Source organism: Rhamphochromis sp. 'chilingali' (assembly GCF_963969265.1).
Source record: "Rhamphochromis sp. 'chilingali' genome assembly, chromosome: 11".
Classification (NCBI taxonomy): Eukaryota; Metazoa; Chordata; class Actinopteri; order Cichliformes; family Cichlidae; genus Rhamphochromis; species Rhamphochromis sp. 'chilingali'.
This window is the reverse complement of record NC_137938.1, coordinates 23184064-23201274: the sequence shown is the minus strand read 5'-3', so window position 1 is coordinate 23201274 and position 17211 is coordinate 23184064. Positions and strand designations below refer to the sequence as shown.

General features: G+C 42.6%; 1 protein-coding gene across 4 annotated transcripts in view; it reads right to left on the bottom strand.

The window, feature by feature from the left end:
• Positions 1–561: 561 nt before the first annotated feature.
• tars2 (threonyl-tRNA synthetase 2, mitochondrial) overlaps positions 562–17211 on the bottom strand; it is a 31033-nt gene continuing 14383 nt past the window's right edge. Inside the window, exons 1-18 of one of the 4 annotated variants that reach the window (XM_080897127.1) lie at positions 15098–15287; positions 8851–9032; positions 8656–8770; positions 8202–8323; positions 7732–7840; positions 7251–7315; positions 7088–7166; positions 6386–6532; positions 6205–6303; positions 5338–5507; positions 5103–5265; positions 4499–4636; positions 3927–4004; positions 1973–2073; positions 1366–1467; positions 1189–1261; positions 929–1043; positions 562–825 (exon numbers count right to left, since the gene is read on the bottom strand). In XM_080897127.1, the coding sequence (XP_080753253.1) occupies positions 683–825; positions 929–1043; positions 1189–1261; positions 1366–1467; positions 1973–2073; positions 3927–4004; positions 4499–4636; positions 5103–5265; positions 5338–5507; positions 6205–6303; positions 6386–6532; positions 7088–7166; positions 7251–7315; positions 7732–7840; positions 8202–8323; positions 8656–8770; positions 8851–9032; positions 15098–15151 (2055 nt within the window). In that variant the 5' untranslated portion in view covers positions 15152–15287 and the 3' untranslated portion in view covers positions 562–682. Of the gene's footprint in view, positions 826–928; positions 1044–1188; positions 1262–1365; positions 1468–1972; positions 2074–3926; positions 4005–4498; positions 4637–5102; positions 5266–5337; positions 5508–6204; positions 6304–6385; positions 6533–7087; positions 7167–7250; positions 7316–7731; positions 7841–8201; positions 8324–8655; positions 8771–8850; positions 9033–10295; positions 10586–15097; position 17211 lie in introns of those variants that run through there. The other 3 variants (XM_080897126.1, XM_080897128.1, XR_013973483.1) reach the window with 3 other exon arrangements.

Below are 17211 nucleotides of genomic sequence, written 5' to 3'. Positions count from 1 at the left end.
CATGAGAAATTAAAGCAGTTCTGAAAAGCAAAAGTGGGGGTGGTGCAGGTACACACGTGTACCTTATCAAGTTTATTACTGTAAGTTTGTAATAAAGATGCTTAAAAAGAGCCAAAAACTATAAGACAAGTATAAAATTAAAAGGTTTCGCTTTTTTATGTGACATATTTTAAGTGTGTTAATTTCTTGGTTACTAGTGATTATACTGCAAACGGTTGTGTGTCCATGAGGATACAACCTACTATAACTCACACATTTTTGTGTAAACAGTAAGAAGTGTTGGATAGCACCGCCAGAGACTGAGTGTAACTTTTCACATTTCCTTTGTGTTACGTTTCCTCTCAAAAGGCTGAAAAAAGGTTGGAGCAGAAACCACAAAGGGTTCTCCTATGGGAGCAGGTGGCAGGACTCTGTGCTTATAGTTGGCACCATTATTTCTAAGAGTGTGGCGATCCTTAAATAGCCTTAAATCTCTCTCTCTCCAGTCTCTTTTTTGCAGGACAGTTTAATCAGCAAATTCCATTAAAGGACAAAATCAGCAATGAGTGCAGAACATAAACATCAGTGTTTTATACTTTTATTCCAACTTTAACCAGCCGCTTCTTCAGACAAAGCCAAAGTGCAACAGACTGAACATGTAAAACAAACATTTCATCAGTGAGTCATTATTTCCAGGACATCATCAAAACTCATCGAGGTTGCTTCTGGTGTCCCGTAGCTTTGTGAGGGACATCAGCACCTCCTCTGTCGGCCTCCTGCCCAGCTGTTTACCCCCTCTGCTCCTCACGTTCACTGTTCCACTCTCACGCTCCTTATCACCCACCACTGCACAGAAACACACACAAAAGACTGTCAAATATGTCAACAGTACTGAAAAACAGTCGCAGTCTTTAGTATTTTAAGTAGCCTCTTAGTTATTCATCTTTACCAAATATGTAGTTATACTGGGCGAGCTGAGCAGAGCGGATCTTCTTATTTAAGGTGGCTCCCTCATCGTCATTCAGATCTGCCATAAAGCCAGCTTCATGGAACTGCTGGACCACCTTAACAGGAGAGAGAGAGGGATTCATTCTTTTAAGACTGTATCTGTAATCTACCTCTTATATTAAAGAACAAATTAATCATGGCAGGATGAAAGTTCACTTTGTCTGCTTATGCACCCGAAGCAAATTTCCATCAGACACTGACCTGCCTGCCGTACGACTCATTGTTGCCCCCCACAGGAATAACTGCGACCTGAGCCGGAGACAGCCACAGAGGCCTGGGTGAGGCACAGAGGGGGGGGTGACAGGTTAGCGTACAGCTACAGGACAATAATCCCACTAACGGGGTACATTCAGATTTTGTGCATTATCATCTTCTCACCATTTCCCTCCAAAGTTTTCAGCCAGTATGGCCATCATCCTCTCCAGCGATCCCAGCACTGCTCTGTGGATCATTACTGGTCTGTGCAACTGTCCGTCTCGTCTGAGAGAAAGGTTACAAAAAAAGAGATCAGGAGGTGGTGCAGCGTGGCCAAGCTACAGACACAAATACTCTTCTTGACAGTATTGTGAACTTTACATTATACTGAAGTGAAGTAGCTGAGTGGAAGTAAATATGCAGATCTCTGTTGCTTATTTCTAACCTACTTTTCCTATAAACTGTTCTACAATGGGACACTAATCTATTGTTGAACATATAATCTAATCAGATTATAATCAAAAACACTTCAGTAGATGTGGACCAAATTCGACACACTTGAGCTGATAAATCCAATAAAGTGCTAATGTTTCATCATCAAATTAGCTCCCAAAGTTAGACTTGTGCCATCTTATCCCGAGTGATTACTGGAGATAGATATATATATATACACACAAGGATGCATTCTCAACAAAAAGAAGTGGCCAACTGTAAAGGAGTAGTGGTTTAAATCAGTGCAGGAATGTTAAAGAGATTGAATGCCAACTACTGAAATTTATGAGTGACTCACCCGACGTACTGAAGGTCAAATCTGATTGGCAGCTGGAAGTCCAGCTGGATCGTGGCACACTGGTGCTGTCTGCCAATAGCATCTTTGATCAGGATGTCAATCTGATGAAACATGAAGGCGTGCGTTATTACCGGGCTTCACTTTTCCCTTCCAGTTTAGCGCTCTGAGACAAAGTACCTTTTTGTGCACTGAATCATTAGAAATGGGTTTCTGAGAGAAGCTGATTAGCTGCTTAGATTGTGGTTTAAAAATCCTGGATACACGTTTCTCTGTTTCAACGAGCGGTTAAGCTCAACCTGACTTCACCCATCGCCTCCTCTCAGTGCTTCCACATGAGCACGCTGACGTTTATCTGAGGCCGACTTCTTCTTGGAAAGATAAATTAAGTCTCAACCCCCCCCCCCCCAAAAAAAAGCAAAGGTCATTGCCGCACTGTCGTTTCAATTTTATTTAAAAATAAACAAAAACAAACAAACAAAAGCAAACGCACACAAAACCTCTAAATATTCTGTGAACTACAATAATTCGTGTCTGTAGTTTCTCTGTGCAGAGCCGAAGCAGAACAAAGATGTCTTAATCTGCGTTGCAACATAAATAAATCCCCTTTAGAGGAATTAAAATCATTAAATCTAATTTTATTATTGTCAAAACTTGAGAAATGCTCTTGTTTGTTGTTCTCCCAAGATTTCAGAGATAATGAAGAGAAAATGTAAGCTTGGCTCTGTATCAAATGGAAAAATGATCTACCTGCCAGTACCTCTAAGCTGATGAACACATTGTTACAGGCTTGTGAGAAACAAAGGTTTCACTGGACTACTGTGGAAAAAACTGAGTGCAGCCCAGTATTCAGTAGCTGGTAGAGCAACAACTGTAGAGTCCTAGCCCACTCTCCTTTACACCGAGTTTCAATCAGGTTGAGGTCTGGACTTTAACTGGGGTATTGTAGATTTGCTGCAGTGCATTAAGTTGTTGTCCTGTTGCATCTGGTCATCTCAACAAGGGGCCCAGGCCCTGGGGCCCCAGAACAAGCCCAAATCATCACCCCTCCACCACCGAGCTTGACAGCTGCTATGAGGTGTTTGTGCCGATATGCTGCGTTCGGTATTTTGCAAATGTGCTGCCGAGCATTATGACCAAACATCTCCACTTTGGATTCTTCTGTCTAAAGGACATTGTTACAGAGGTCTCTGGTTTATTCAGAACTTTGCAAATCTAAGCATTGTTTTTTGTTCTTTTTAGATAGAAGAGGCTTTCTAAACAAGTCATACTTGTTCAGTCTTTTTATAACTGTACTGTCACAACTTTTAACATGCTAACTGAGGACCGTAGAGTCTGAGATGTAGACCTTGGGTTTTTCTGAACATTGCATGGACTGACCCTGGGGTGAATTTCCTGGGACGTTCACTCCTATTGTGGCCAGACCAGCCAACTGTCAGAACTTCTGCTTTAAAAGAAGTGGCAACACTTTCTGATGATCAGTCAGTCAAGTGCATTTGATTAGCAACAACCCAGCTGTTAGACTTAGTTTTTAGTTGGACTGAATTAGAGTCATGTTTTTTTCCAGTTTGAGGATACAAGTCAGGCAGTTAAGACTCGGAAGTTGCTATACCTGATAAAGAATTTTCCCACATGGAGACCACCCTAAAACCATTTCTTGGCTTGCTTTTGAGGTGCTGGTAGCTGTCCCAAAAGTAGCTGCTTCCACCATTTCTGAGTCAATATGCTAAGCTAATCAGCTCTCCTGGTAAATCTTTAATAGTGCTTCAACATAAAAAAACCCCAAACAAACAAAAAGAACCAAAACAAAACAAAACAAAACACACATTCCCTTAAAGTTTTTTTACATTAAGGAGGAAGTGACTAAACTGATGTCACGATGCTTTGGTGTAAACAAACAGTGATAAACAACATTTACTCCTGAGTCCATTAAGTGCACGTCTTCCTTCTCACTGACCTTTGGTCCGTAGAACGCTCCGTCTCCTGGGTTTAATTCCCAGCGTTCACCAAACTGCTGCAGACTCCTCTCTAACTGCTTCTCACACACACACACACACACACACACACACACACACACACACACACACACACACACACACACACACACACACACACACACACACACACACACACACACACACACCAAAGTCCACAATAAGCAAGTAGTTGCATGACAGAATATAAGTACATTAAAGCACATTATGATCGCCATGTCTGTGTTTGAACTGTGCAGGCTCAGAACTGTTATGTTAAATTACACTCAATTGAATCAGCTTAGATTGCTGCTGTGCCCATTTAAAAAGTGCTCGGGAGATTTGGAGATATACATCTACCCAACAGCCTGACGCAAAGCAGCTCTCGACTGGAAAGTACCACTTACATAACTGATAGGTTAAGTGGAAATGCCTCCCCCCTGGCTGCCACTCAAGAGTACACATATATACACACACACACGTTGAACAGCTGTGTCTGTGTAGGACTGCTTTTAGCACACAATATGATGGAGAGTGTGTCAACGTGTCTGTTTACCTGCTCAGCAGTGTCCCACTGATCAGGCTCCCCCAGGCACGGCGTGGGTCGCGTAGACAGCAGGCAGTGAAAGGAAAACCCAAACACTTGATAGACGCTCCTCACAAAGTCCAAACAAGTCACAATCTCTTCTTCCAGCTGGGAAAAAAGAAAGAAAAGTCAGGAAGAGGTCAACATGAGGACATAATAATAACAGAAAAGTGTACACAGCTGAGAGACCAACAACAACTGAGAGTGTAAAAATTAAACCAAGATCGAATTTCTCAGGCTGACATAGTGGTGATCATCATGTGACCACCATCTCTGAATTAACAAGGTGCAAACAGAAAGGCTGAAGGAACAGTATCATGGGAAGGCTGCAGACTCCATGTAGGGGATCAGATTTACTGCAGAGCCACAAAGGCTTACATACGGAGGTGCAAAGTCTGAAAAGGACAAAGACCTTCATTCATCCAGGCTAAAGCTTCCTGGAATGTCTCAGGAGTCATTTACACAGCCCATCTAATCACTGAAATGCGGTTCCACGTGGGTCTCGTTTACAGCGTCTGTCCCACTTAAACATGCCTTGGTTTAGAAACGAGAGATCATCTGCCTGTTTGCGTACCTGTTCAGGTGTGCAAAATATGTGCGCGTCATCCTGGCAGAACCTGCGAACGCGAGTGAGACCTCCCAGAGCGCCGGAGAGCTCATTACGATGCAGCGCCCCGAAGTCGGCCCATCGCAGAGGGAGCTCTCTCCACGAGCGAACGCGCTGCTCAAACATCAGGCTGAACACAACAAAGGAGAGTCAGTCTCTGCAAAGGCACCCGAGCACAGGTAGGTAAGGTGTGTGTGTTCACCAGTGTGCAGGACAGTTCATGGGTTTGAGAGCGTAGGTCTGAGAGTCCTCTGATTTCACAGTGAACATGTTCTTGCTGTAGTGCTCCCAGTGGCCAGAGCGCTCCCATAACGCAGTGCTGTATAGCGTTGGGGTCACGACCTCAGTGAAGCCTCGCCTTCGGTATTCACACTATGAGAGGTCAGGAAGGAAGGACTTGAGTGACAATGAGTGGAGGACAGGGTCAAATGGTCACAGGGTCAAACAGCATAGAGACTTTAGGCTAAAAAGGCTGACATCCTGACCGCTGACATGAACACGTATGACCTCAGCATTACAATCAGCAGAGCACGTGTTGATGCGTGTTATTACGTTTAAATGGACAACATTCAATAAATACACACACTCAATGAACAACTTCCTGCATAAGCGGCATTTTATCATTATATAAAACCAACTAAGGTCACAGTTGGATTTTGAATAATCAAATTAAAGCTTGTGGGGCATTTTTTGGTTTTAGTTGCATAAGCGGTGTTGAAAAGGGCCGGAGCTCACTTAACAGGTTTTTTCTGCAAGCAGATAGTTCATTTGAACCATTATACAGTTATTTCTTGATTTTTGATTAAACAACTTTTGATGTACCACAAACAGGCAAACTAACTAGAGAAAAAATGTTTCCTGTGTAATGCTGTGTTCATTCTTTAAAGCCACAACTAAGCAGTGAGAGGCCCAGGCCAAATATGAGGTTTGATGACATGTTTATCCACGACCCTTTGTCCCTGCGCTATATTCATACAGTTTCTTATCTGTAATGCTTTCTACAGGTGTAACAAGGCTGTGATGGTGCAGTTCTAGGGGATTCAAATATAAGCTCAAACAAATAATTCACCTTAATGAAGTCTGTGAGTGTGCTGTAGATGTGGGCTCCTTTAGGCAGAAAGAAACAACTTCCTGGACTGACTTCATTGAAGAAGAACAGCTCCTGGTCCTGTGGAAGAACATGAAAAGGTTCTTATTTCACTTTTTAAGATGGCATCATCTTCTGTACCCATGTACGGTTTCCGTCTTACCGTCCCGATGCGTCTGTGGTCCCGCCTCCTCGCTTCCTCCTGCTCCCTCTCCCACTCCTCCTTCTCTTTCTCACCTGGAAAGGCCACACCTAACAGTCGTGTCAAACCGGAGGACTCTGTCTGGTTGGCCAGGGTCACAGAGGACAGCTGGAATGGTACAGAGATGAAAAGTGGGGAGAAAATAATAGGTGAACATGGACGTGGCAAAAGAGAAAGTTATGAGAGGGACGGATGGCCGTGTGTTTCTAAGAGCCCAGAACAGAAATCTGGCCTCTGACAAACACAACATCCTGCTGCTGATATTTCCAGGCCCTTTCTGTTGTGGAATCCCAGTCTGCCCAGTGACAGCTTGGTATGGAAACTTTCCTCTCTCCCTGGATCAATATGGATGAGGAAAATTCCATTCACACAGCATGTGTCCCATCTGAGAGAGAGCCACGAAGGTCCAAATAAAACAGATTTTAACTGATGAGATGGCACTGCCTCTTTCATTGCAGTCATATAGTGTTTGAGTGTGAAAAATTGTGATAGCACTGCCATATGAAATACAGTTTTCATAGGAATAGAACAAATTCTTGATTTGCTTAAGAAAAGCAAAACAATAAAATAGATAAACTGGCAGTGAAACACAAAAACACAAAAAGAGAAAACAGAAAGACGAGCAAAGGACTGAATACACTGACTGGATACACAAACACATACCTGCAGCATCTTGAAGACTGTGAGGAGGCCTGTGTGTGGGAGGAGGGGGCCGTTGCAGACCGCTATAGTGTCTCCACACCTGAGCCACACAGAATGGTTGAAACCAGTTAATTTACTGGTGAGTGTTTTAAATCACTGGCAGGTAAGAAGTTTTCCTACGTGCCTGTATACTGTGACAGTGGCGCCATTCATCTGCTCTTCAGCAAACTGCAGCCTCAGCTTACTGCTCTGTAAGAAGAAAACACAGAAAACCGATTTTAAGTTCAACATGGACACGAGGACAGACAAATATCACAGCTGGACTAAAAACAGGAGTCACACTTAAAAAGCGAGTAACATAACTGCTATTCACATCCTATCAAAGGTTACTCAGATATGCTTCAAGCCAGCATGGCACAATGCTGCTACACCACCAGTGTTTTTTTTAAAGTGGAAATAAATATAAAATAACAAAACTTTCCTGCTTCCTGGCGTAATATAAGCTGGTGCATTAAAAGTGTGAGGAAGGAGCTTGAACAGCTATGCCACAGTGATTTGATAATTAAGACTTACCTCCTCTACATAAAGAATTAAAGAAAGATGTGTCAGCACTGAAAATGTCTGTCATCAATATTATATTATAACAAACAGAGCATGTTGCAGACCTGGAATAGCTCTTGGACCTCTTCTATACTCAGCTCCAGTCTAGAGAAAGGACGTTTGAGTGCTGCCGCCTCCTTACACCTCGCCTCCACATCACTCAGAGACAAAAAACTGTAGATGAAGTCACATTCAGGCAAAACTTCAGCTGCAGTTTAGTCAGAATCAGGAGCATGCCATACAGGTCAAACAGCCGGCACGAGTTACATAAGGTGGAAACGGTGTCATTAAAGCAGCACATAATAATGAACAGCTATACACAGCATGCATATAAATACAATTTAGTAACTAATTAAACTCATGAATAAAAAATATACACTTTATTTGAAAGGTCAGGATTTTTTTCCCTTTAAAACAAAAAGAAGCTGAAAAACTGAAATAACAACCATCATGTAACTACCACCACCTCTTTTGCGTTTGTGAGCACACAAAGATGAAGTTTTGACAGAGCTCATATCTGATAGATAGTAATCACCTGTTGTCCAACAGGTAATCACAGAAAAGCCCGAACTCTGATGTTCCTTCTCTGCACACCTCAGCACCAAACATGCCCTCCAAGACTCCACCGAGGACGCACGCCCCTGTTCTCCAGGCTGCCTGTGAAATCAAGGGTCGTAATGAGTGAGCGCCAAAGACATCTACACTGTACTTTTGGGATGGTAGATTAAAACAGCAAGGAAACACAAAGATGCTCTCATCCCACTACTGCTGGTCCCAGTTAAAGTGTCGTTTCAATTTTTGTTTGCCATGTTACATGGCATGTTAACATCTTTATTTATTTTCTAACTTATGATGATGCTGAATGAGGTGAGAAAATGTTTTTAAAAAAACCTTCAAAACAAATTTTTCATCAACATCACACTTACAGGTCAAATAGGGGAAACTGCACATACTTAAAGGAAGTTAACAGCGGGGAACTGTGTAATTACCTGCTTTCCCTCAGTTGTATCAAACCCCAGAAGTTGTAGTTCACAGTCTGCCTCTAGGGGTCGTCCAAGCTCCCAGAGTTCCCCATTCACCTTACTCACCAGGGCTCCTTTCAATCTGAAACAACACGTGCAAAAGCACAGTTATATCACGACAGTTAAACATATTAAACCAAACAGTATAAACTGGGTACTTACCTCACACTCCGAGCAACATAGAGCGGTGTGGTGACACCAGCTGTTCCCTTAACTATCCGGCCGTCAACCAGCCGGATACGGAGGGGCATTTCTGTCGATTCAAAACGCTTCCCATTTCCACGTTTTTCCCTGAGAGCCTCAAAGATCTGCAGTCGTTCAGATAAGGCAGGAGATGCATTCACCTGTAAAGCAAAAAATAAAGATTTGGTTTGAAATTATTTACAAGAAGCAAAAGGACAAAAGAACTAAAATCTGAAGATGACAGAAAACCCGTCAAATAAGACCTCCAGAAATTAAGTGCATATGCAGTAAAGCTAAGAGAGACAGACAAGCATTTAGGATTTTAGCAACACAATAATATATTCTGAACTTATCTTACTGCCCCAACAGAATGAGTAACATAATGCAAAGACATACACAAGCATAGCCCCTCAATATGTTTACCTTACTATTTAGCTTACACTGCACAGACTCATCACTAATATGCATGGGATGGACTAAATATTTGAAACACCTGTCAGTTTAACGCAGTGAAGGCTTTTCCAAACCAGCTGTAATAACACCTTAAGACAATTCTTCATCTATGAAGGGTATAAAGGACTACTTTATAAGACTATGGAGGTGTTGGCATGACATAATTAATGAACTGGAATGGATTTTAAACTTGTTCAATTAATTAATTAATAAGCCATAATACCTTTAATCACCATGGCCCCAAGGTAAAATTAAACAGAATTAACATTTTAGGAATAGCCTTAAAGAAAATCCAAAAGTTTTTACCCATGTATTATTATATCAGTACTTGTTTTAGTTGGTTATAACAAAAAAACAAAACAAAAAAAAACCAAAAACGTAGTTAACTGACCGTAAACAAAAAAAACTCTATAGACTTTTAGAAAAAACAAAAACTAACTTTTCTTACAAAATTTCCATAAAGTCCTCAGGAAGTCCACAAAGTTCTTTGTTTTAGTACTGAGCTGATTTGTCAACACAAAAAGCATCAGGACCCTTTTTTTTTTTAAGTTTATTGTAAATGAGTCTTGTTCGTATTGTAATACTGGTTGTCAAAATCTTGTGTCAGAAAAACATGATTAATAATAATAATAATAATAATAATAATAATAACAATAACAACAACAATAATGTTAACATATTTATATCAGCGAAAACTAAAGAGAAAAATCCAATCTCGACAATAGCTGATAATTCAATATGAAATAAATATTTAAGTTGAATTAAAAACAAAGTTATAACTTTGCATTCATCACCATTTCCCATACATTAACAAACCGGGTATGGCTATCAAAAAAAAAAGAAGCCAAAACATGAAACAAAATTACGATAAAACCGAATTAAAAGCACATTAATCTTAGCTACCACACGACAAATGTGCCCATTAGCACATTTAACAGACAGGAGCATCAACAGCAGCTCACAACACTCACTGAAAACACTGCTGCTTGCTAACGTTAGCCTCACTCAGTGCACTGCTTTACCGCACCTTGCTGTACTTCCTCTGCGCGCAAAGGGTCGCACGAGCTGTCGAACGACAGGTAACAAGCCGAAGCAGCTGCGTCACCGCCATACCAAACACCCCTGCCTAAAACAACCGCTTCATTCACCATTACCACATATAACTGTCCCCTTCACTGCAAGCGGCCATAACACCGGAAAGCACGGGTTACTGGCAGCAGCGTTGACGTAAAGACTGAAAAGTTATGACGGAGCTCCGTCTCAGCGTGCGCGCTCCTGACATCTACGCCAGGGCGCGCAATTAAACGCAGGGGAAATAGAAAGAGCGCGATGGGGGAAAACATCTCTAGCCTTCAAAAATAAAATTACGCACTGTCCGGTCAGGTGCTTCAGACTGGAGTCACATATGCTGAAATTTACACGAAACAGCGCATGCGTCGACCGTTCTCGTTTGTGGAGAACACTGCAAAACGGTGTTTGAGAGCTTGCGTGCAAAACAAAGTAATTTCAGAGAAGCACCGACCTGCTGCATCACGACGGGCCCACAAGCTGAGCAGCAGAATCGGTGCTCTTAGCTTCCCGAGCCTGCTGCAAGTGTGCATCAGTTTAGTGCCCAAAGTACAAGTTTATTTTAAAACACGGAGGGAGGAAAGATGAATACAGTTTGACTTTCACCGAAAACCACATTCACTGCAGCTCTTATTAAAATAAGGGACATATTTTAAACCCTGCCCTCTACAGACTCGCTGTCAAAAGCTCTAAATAATTTTAATTATAAAACTATTCACTGGCCGTTTAATTTTGTGAACAGACTTAAAAAGCTGAGAATATTAATAAACAAACCAGCTGATTCTGAAAAGGAGCGTCATTATATTTTGGATTTAGAAATTGTGGGTAAAACAACCCAACGGAGAGATGAAGCGGCTTCATCAAGGACGACTTAAAGACTACAGCAGCCGAAGTACTTCTGCTCTGCCGCTTGGGGGAGCTACAGCTCTATGAGAGAAATCTACTGGACTTTACAGTGTAAATACAGTCCATTCAGCTTTAAATTACCCCAGCAATTACTTGGTGACATCACCTTAATTAGCAGATTAAACCATATTATAGGTAGGGTTTTAAAACTGTGTTTGGTTTAACATCATGTCCATGTTAAAATTAGGTAAAAGCCTTTTGCAATTAAAATGCTTCACACGCCACATGTCTGTTGGCCTCTATAAGGGCAAAAAGTCGATCTAGTATTTTCCCTAAAGGTTCAGATGTCTTAATAAGCACTGAAGACCTTACATTTCAGCTGTATGACATTTTAAAAGTTTTAGCAGCAGATTAACAGGAACAGGGGCCCTAATGTGTAGCAGAAAATATCCACAACAAGAATAAATTATCCTGCATCATGTTAAATTAAATGAATGTAAAAAATAATTATTTGCTGAACACTGTGCAGCCACTGTTTGGTCTTACTGTGGGCATATTAATTACACACTAGAGGTGAGTCATCACTCAGTCACAATGTCTCAAGTGAGCTCTGCAAATATGGTCCAGAAATAGGTACAGGGTTTTTAAATGAACTTGATTGTAAAGTGTGGCTTTCCAGCAACAGTGTGTGGTGTAGTGTGCAAGCTTTTTTTTTTTTTTAAACAGAATGAACCAAAACAACAACAAATACAGAAAATGGCAAATGGAGCAGACTGATTACAGTCTGTAAAGCAAAAGAAAAAGAAAAAAAAAAAAGATTTGCCAATATGTGAAGGCTGGTTTAAGTCAATTCATTAATGCACTGAAAATGTTACCCCTCTAATAGTTTTGATCCTTAAAAATAATATCATAAGATATAGTTCCCCCCTTAAGTATGCATATATTCACTGTGACAAAAATAAAAGCTGCAGAATGTGTGCATGTTCATCACACCAGAAAAGATTGGACACTCAAAGGGCGGTGATATAGCATCATTGATGAGAACAGCAGTGAAAGCAGTTCAACTTATATATATATATATACACACACACACAAACAGGCTGGTAGTTTTGTCAGTCATTTTCAATTGGTCAAACCAAGTTATCTTAAGGTCACGAGGAAGGGACGAGAAGGTGAACTTGAAGATGTTTTACAATTATTCTGTGTGCAATGTGAACACTGCAAACTGATTATTAGCTGCTCCTACATGTGACTGTGAAGATAACAATTTACAGAGGGTGGTAACAGACGTATAAACATTCAGGAAAACACCAGTGTGCCAACGCTGTAGTGACAAATATGCTTTGTGGTTACATTTGGGTATATTTTTTAAACAATGTATTCAGAGACTTTATGCAGGAAGGTTTTCAGCATATTGATAAAACTGTAATTTCACCACAGCTTCAACACACACTTGAATCAAACACTAGAGATGTGAGACCACTGCACCTCTGACTTGTAGAGGTAAACTACTACCAATGTATGAGAGAGGTCAGTATTATGGAAACAATTTCTGGACAAGAGGGAGCATTAAGGCCATCGTGCTAATCTTTTTCTTCGTTGTTATTTTACCTCTTAAAAGTGGTGAGAGGTGCACAAGTGTTTTAGGGTGAAGCCCATGTGAGCACAAGGTAAGCACAGACGCTTGAAAGCAAAAGCATGAAATTAGCAATATAGAGAAAAGGGCCAAAACAATTGGAAGTATTCAAATGAACCATTTTACATGCAATCCTAATTAGCTTAAACACCATCTGTGGGTTCCTACAAATGGAAAAGCATCAAGTCTACCTAGCAAGAAAGCACAGCTGAAAAACAAAGGCTTTAAATGTTAATGTAATGGTAGCTGTGCAAATGCATGAGAACAATCTGAAAGGTAAAGTCAAACAGCGCAATTCAAGTGATGGATAGTGACCAAATAAAAATACCTCCCCCTCCCAGTTGAATTGAAACTCTGGATTTTATTCAAGAGTACATATTGAAGCCTAGCAAGGGTGTGGTTCAAAGTCTAATACTCCCTCCCATCCCATCATCCACTACCGAGTATCTTCATGACTCAGTCTAATGTGAAGCGCGCACAGGTAGACATTTATATATAGGAAATAAAAATGCATAATTATCTTCAGCCTCCTCTTCTGTGCGGTGGTTTCGCAAAAGGAGGACATAAACACATGATAGGTACTGGAGAGAAAATCTTCTGGGCTAAAGCTTATCCAAGGCCTCGATCACAGTAAAGACGGGGTGCGTGAACAACGATCACTGTCCTCATGTACAGAGATAATAGCTTTAAAAAAAAATTAAAAAAAAAAAAGAGAGGGGGGGGGCTATGTCAACTCAGTCTTTATATTTACAAGCTTAGAAATATACAGTGAGAGTGACAGAAGGGTGGAAAAAGGTTGAGCAGAAGAATATTATTTACAGCGGGTAGTTTGGAAATAAGTCTTAATCTCACCTGAAAAACAAATCACTTCAAATCTCTCTCTCTCTCTCTCTCTCTCTCATGGAAGAAGAGATTACTGTCATGAATTCAATCCGACATTTTTGTTTTACTTTGACATTTTTGGGAAATGCAGTAATTCTTATTCATCTGTTAAATATGATGCAGACACAGATGAGCTTAGCAGAGTACAAAGACTGGAAGTACGGGCAAAACAGCTTGGACTTCTTGAAAAAAAATTGTGACTTCTTAGAGTTGTGCTGTTGCTGTGAAATTTATCTCAGAAGTCACTGCATGCTCATTATCCCCTGTAAAAGGTCCGTTTTGTATGGGTGAAAGAAATTAGATGGTTTTTTTTCCTGATCTAGCTTTCCAACTGTTTACAGTTTTTATGTTAAGCGTCATCTACAGCATGCTGGAGATGAGTGATATTGAGCTTCATTACAAAACAAAAAAGCCAACAAACGCATTTCCCAAAAAGCCAAACTACAGCCCTGTTTTTCCTCAATATCATGAGACCCATCTTTCTTTTATCCAGCATCTCTCTTCTCAGATTAAAATAATAATAATAATAATTAAAAAAAAAATATCACACAGGAAAACTCTGAAGCCCCTTTCAGACACGCTCTCATTTTCAATTATCTCTTGTAACTTGTTCGCTTCATGTCTGAATAAGCATTCTAGTCACTTTTCTATAATTTTACTAAGTGGGATCCAGTACAGTGGTAATATTCACAATTGCGCTATATAACATAGACATCGTATTTTAACTGGATTAACTTACGTTTCCAGCCTATGAGGGAGGGGCAGGAATAGCCATCACTTGCTACAGCGCAGACATGGACATAAATATAAAGACCTCTATTTTAGGGAACAATGGCTAAGATAAGTAATCTTCACAAGTCTGTGGATAAGACTTCAATGGATGCACATAATAATCCAGTATGGCAATTCCCATGTAGCTCGTGGTTATGTCCCTAAGCCATGAGGAACATTAACATTAAAAACAAAGCGACCCATGTCTGAATGACAGAATGCCGTCACTGTAACAGACGAACGAAGCCACCAGCATGTCTGAAAGGGCTGAAATGTAGTTTCATTTTTCTTGAACTATTTTGCTTTTTTCTTCTTACAGGTATGCAATTCCTGCAACAGAACGAATGAAACTTGTGCACGGAAAATTGTTGTGGGGGAAAAAGAAAAAAGATTATTGGTTGTTACATAACAATCTGCACTATGAAACTGATAACCTCTTAGCTTTACTGTGCAGTGTTAGATGACTGGCTACCTGGCTGAAGCAAGACAATTTAAATCAGCTATTTACACACAACCTAAGGTAGTTTTAATTCAAGCTAATTAACAGAGTAAAGATATCTGGGCTCATACCAGCAGGGCTAACACACACACTGCACTGCTAGATGTGTGGCTTGCACTTCTCATTCAGCTTGTCGCAGATGACCACTTCAGTAGCGTGGGGGTAGGAAAGGCCTCTTCTGTGCATGCAAGGGACCACCTGTGAATGGAGGCCCGGGGCGCTTTCCCCCACGAAACCCCCCTATGGGTAGATCTTGATTATGCTGCTGAGGGTTTCGGCCTCGCAGCAGGGATCTCTGTGAGATGGGAACGGAGAGGATTGGAGGCCGAGGAGTAGGCAAGGTGAGGAGGGGAACAGGGTTAGGGTTTTGGTTGCGGGGCTGCCCTGGAGGACTAGCAGAAGGTTTCTGGAGAGGAAGGGCAGCGGACTGGGTAAGTGAGCGCGAAGGAGCAGTGTCAACTGCAGGGGAATTAGGTGTGGAGGGTGAGGTTGCAGATGATGTGGGAGAGGGAGACGGGGATGGAAGAGGTAGATTCAGAGGCTCCTTCACTCTACCCAATAAAGGTGGAGGAACACCAGGGGTACCTGGACGGTGGAGGGGGGGTGCATGGCAGAGAACAAAGGGCTCTTTTACTGTGCCGGGGCGGGGAAGCTTAGGGGGCTCGCCTAGCAACGATGACATGAGGGGTGGGGGGGCCACTTTGCCTCCTCTTGGCCCTACTCCACCTCTCTCTGCAGCTTCAGGTCTGACTGAGTGAGGAAGTGGCAGAGGCCGGTCAGCAGGGACCATCACCCCTCCTACCATGACTGCAGTGGGTACAGCAGGGTGAGTAGGTGGAGGGGAATGGCGCTGTGGTATTGGGGGTGGAGGGGGTCTAGGGATTGCTGGAGGTGTGCTGAAGAAGGGAGATGTAGGAGGAGGAACTTGGTGGAGGTGTGATGGAGGAGGAGTCTGGATGTTCTCTGTGTGGTAAGGCAACTGATACTGAGTTTGAGGAAGATGAGGAAGGGGCGGAGGGGGGTGAAGATGTGGGGGGAGTAGGAGATGTGGGGGAGGAGGAGGCATAGAGGGGGTCATGTCCTCTGTGCCCCCTGGGCCAATGTTAAGAGGAGGGGGGACAAGTTGTGGTGAGGGAGGCTGAGCTTCCAGGTATCCTTCCTCTTCATACCACATGGCTCCTCCTGGTCGACTTCCAGGTCCTCCTCCCCGTCGAGAGCCTCGACCAATCACGCGTATGCTCTCTACTGTCTTTATGCGCTCTCCAGTGAGCGGTCTATTAGAGTAGCCTAGAGTTTGAATGGGTGCCCCTTCGGTGCAGGGTGACACGAGTGTCTCAATACGATGGTATTGCCCCTCCTTCCCATCTCCACTTGGAGACATTTGACCTTTTAACTTGTCTTCTTTTTTTCCACACTGACCTCCTTCATCTGAACCAATGCTTGCCTTACGAGAGCCGGCACAGGGCCTCCTCTCTCCCATTGCTCTGTTGTTTCCCATCATCCTTAGCTGACTTTGCTGATCATCCTTCTTACCCTTCATGTCATTACTAGGAGAAGAGGAGACCAGCTTCCTCACATGCATCACTTCATTGTCTTTTAATTTTGTGCCGCTCTTTCTTCCAGCGCCATATCGGGAGGTGGGCAGGAAGTCTCCATCATTGCCGCTTCCCGACGGGGTGATAGCTGCATCCCAGGGTTCATTGCGGTAGGCTGTGGGTGAGAGGTTATGACCTCCAGATGAGCCCACAGATTCTGGCACACTTGCAGGTGTGTCCATAATCTCATCCTGGGTTGGGGTGCCGGCTGCCTCGTCTCTCACTGGGGTCCCATCCACCCCATCAGGACTAACATCACCAAGAGCGAGACTAAAACCTGGATTACCCTGCAGGAAACTGTTGATTTTGGATTCTAAGCTGGGGGGAGAGACAGAAGGAGCTGAGGGGCGAGGGGGGGGAGGTGGTGGAGGAGGAGGGGACAGTTGTCTCTCTCTCCCCCAGTCTCTGATTCTTCCAGGTGTTTCTCGCTTGTGGCTGTTCCCCAGACCAGCTTTCGTTTTTGGGGTAGTTGGGGTGGTCGGGGTGCTGGTGTGCAGAGCTTTAGAAGGTGCTGATTCTGGGGAGGTTCGTGTACCAGCAGCAGCACCAGAGGTGGTGTTAGTCACACTATGCAGGAAAGAGGACAAACC